Here is a 2,491-nt window from a genome sequence, read left to right on the forward strand (position 1 = left end):
GACAGAACATTGCTAGAGAGCAGGAAAAGAGGTGAAAGGAGACAATTTTAGAGAAGAAAATATTTTCTGTCGCAACCCTGATTCGAACCCGGGACCTTTGAATGAGAGGTCATCACCCTAACCTCCAGGCCACGAAAGCCCCCACAGCTAGTCTTCTTTAATCTCTGGTTTACACAATCTTACTTCTACTGCCCTACTTAAAGTACCTCCCATAAGAGCTTCATGGTTCACCCAACTTGCATTCATTTTTGTTTTGGACTCAAAATTTATCAACCTGACAATTATTATTTTGAATGAAAGGAAAGGATGTGTAGAGAGAATCAACAACTGTAAGTAAAGTAGCTACCGACAGTTACTGGCTGTAAATCAGAAACGTTTCCATATTGTTGCTCCAGTTTTCCTCGATATATAAGGATATACCTTTATGACTTTCCTATTCTGAACAATTCCACCTTTTTAGCTGCCTCGCTCCTAAAATCGTCCTCATTTCTTCATTGCCGCCCACTCCCTCCCAATAGTGGTTCTTACAGCATGTGACCTGCCTGCCATACCCTTTTGTGGCCTACTTCTTCTCTTGATTTCTTTACCAAAACAAAAGCAAGTGCTATTTGCTTGTTGTATTGCAGTTATCATCAAAAGTATACCCGGTTAATGAGATTAGGCAAGATTCTCACTTAAAAGGCTGACATTTTACTTTTCAAATTTAGCAGGTGATACGATTCCAAATGGCGATTCGTTAAGCGAGTTCTTTTTTCTGTATGTCGTCACTACGATGTCTCCTAACTCTTGAGCTGAAGAAGACAGAGAGGAGAAAAATGGACTGTCTAACCGAATGGACTGGAACGCAGAGGTCTATGGATCGAATGACCTAAACTGCTGGTTGAAATAAAAAGGGCAATGGCCGCGAAAACCTTTTGGCTTGACCTTCAATGGTGATGAAGAAACGATTTGTCGGTTTGATGGCCTTCAAAACACATGATCCAGAGGCACAAAATTCAGCTCGCGAGCGCGTCGTCGCCGCGTGTCAAATAGTCAAAATTTACCAACATTGAAGAAATCGATGCTCATGGTCTGTGTTTTTGAGTGTCAGGTGTGTTTTGTAGCTCCATATTCTATTACCCGGCAGACTGTTAATGTAATGGGTGATTGTAGATATTGCGAAGCAATTGACAACCTTGGAGAAGTTATGGGTCGAAAAAGACCGGGACGTCTGGACATAGATATTATTCTCGAACTCGAACCTCAATTCTCATTCGAGGAACCTGACTGGATCCATACGTAGAGCTGAAAGGGATTGCTGCATCCTCGTTATAGTTCTAACCTTGCTCTACCACACTTCCGTCTGTTAGCTCCACCTCATAAATTGGCGTTTAGCAGACAAGAGATTTACAGAAGATGATGATCTTCTCGAACAGGCAAAAGGTAGACTGGATTCACTCGGTCAGATTTTTTAAACGGAGGAATATTGTTATTTGATCAGCCGTTGGAAGCAATGCATCAATCTTCATGGGAGACCTTGGTTAGACTGTTGTTTGTCACATGATGTGTAAATTTTATTCAGATCCAGAAAAAATTGTTTATGCTATGGCCATTTTAACCTTGGGTTTCGGACAGCACATATCATTTGCTATGCTTTCTTTTCCCGTTCCTTTTCTGGATATTCATAATATAAAAACACGCATGGTTATGTATTTAGCTCTGACACTGTCACCCAGGACTCAGGAGCGAATGATCCAGGATCGAATCTGACATGGGGCATTTCTAAGCTACTGTACTTTGGGAATTTGGGATTTTTTTCCCCCAATCAGTACATCTACTTAGCTCAGTCTTTTGGGCGCGGGAGTTTTAATCGGAGTTTCCGCCTCTTAAATTCCTTACAACATTGTAAGGGGCTTTAAACCTGCACCATACTGAATATTTTTAAGCTCGATTGTAGCAACATTCAGAACAGTCGGAGTTTCTGGAACAGATTGTGACAAGGCAACGACTATTTCCTCACACTGCAGCTTACCAAGCTGGGTTGTGAGTTTTTGACATGGTATACTCGTTCTTTGTCCTCCAAGGAGTCAGGTGGGGCATCAAGTTCAGAATCTAGATCTTACATAGGCATTCGGAGAGGAGGGTGGTGTTGATTCAGAAATTTTCGTTTCACATCTTCATCTAAGGGAGAAAGCGTCTTTCTGGGCTTGCATCATGTTTCCTTCTTACTAAGCCCTGTAAACAGATGCAATACAGATGCGGAGATTGAAATATATATAAAAAGTGAAGGGAAAATGCCCAGAATAACCTTTTTTGCGTGTTTTTAATTTCCTCAGGTGCCAAGAGATTTCTCTTACCTATTGCCCTACAACAATCTTCAGGACGGAGAAGGATACAGCGCCATTGACGTATCCAGAGGAGGCTACGTGCAAGAGTCAGTTTCTCCCCTTTTGCCTGTCAGGCCCAGTATACATAATCACACAATGTGTGTTTGTTTGTTTGTGTGTGTGTG

General features: G+C 41.7%; 1 protein-coding gene across 1 annotated transcript in view; it reads left to right on the plus strand.

Annotated features, from left to right (window-relative positions):
* LOC101849927 (growth hormone-inducible transmembrane protein) overlaps positions 1–2,491 on the plus strand; it is a gene marked incomplete at its 5' end in the record, with an annotated part of 55,476 nt that overhangs the window by 1,252 nt on the left and 51,733 nt on the right. Inside the window, 1 exon segment of the mRNA XM_035969892.1 lies at positions 2,316–2,413. Within this exon segment, the coding sequence (XP_035825785.1) occupies positions 2,316–2,413 (98 nt within the window).

Source organism: Aplysia californica, unplaced genomic scaffold (genome assembly GCF_000002075.1).
Source record: "Aplysia californica isolate F4 #8 unplaced genomic scaffold, AplCal3.0 scaffold00192, whole genome shotgun sequence".
In the NCBI taxonomy this organism is placed as follows: Eukaryota; Metazoa; Mollusca; class Gastropoda; order Aplysiida; family Aplysiidae; genus Aplysia; species Aplysia californica.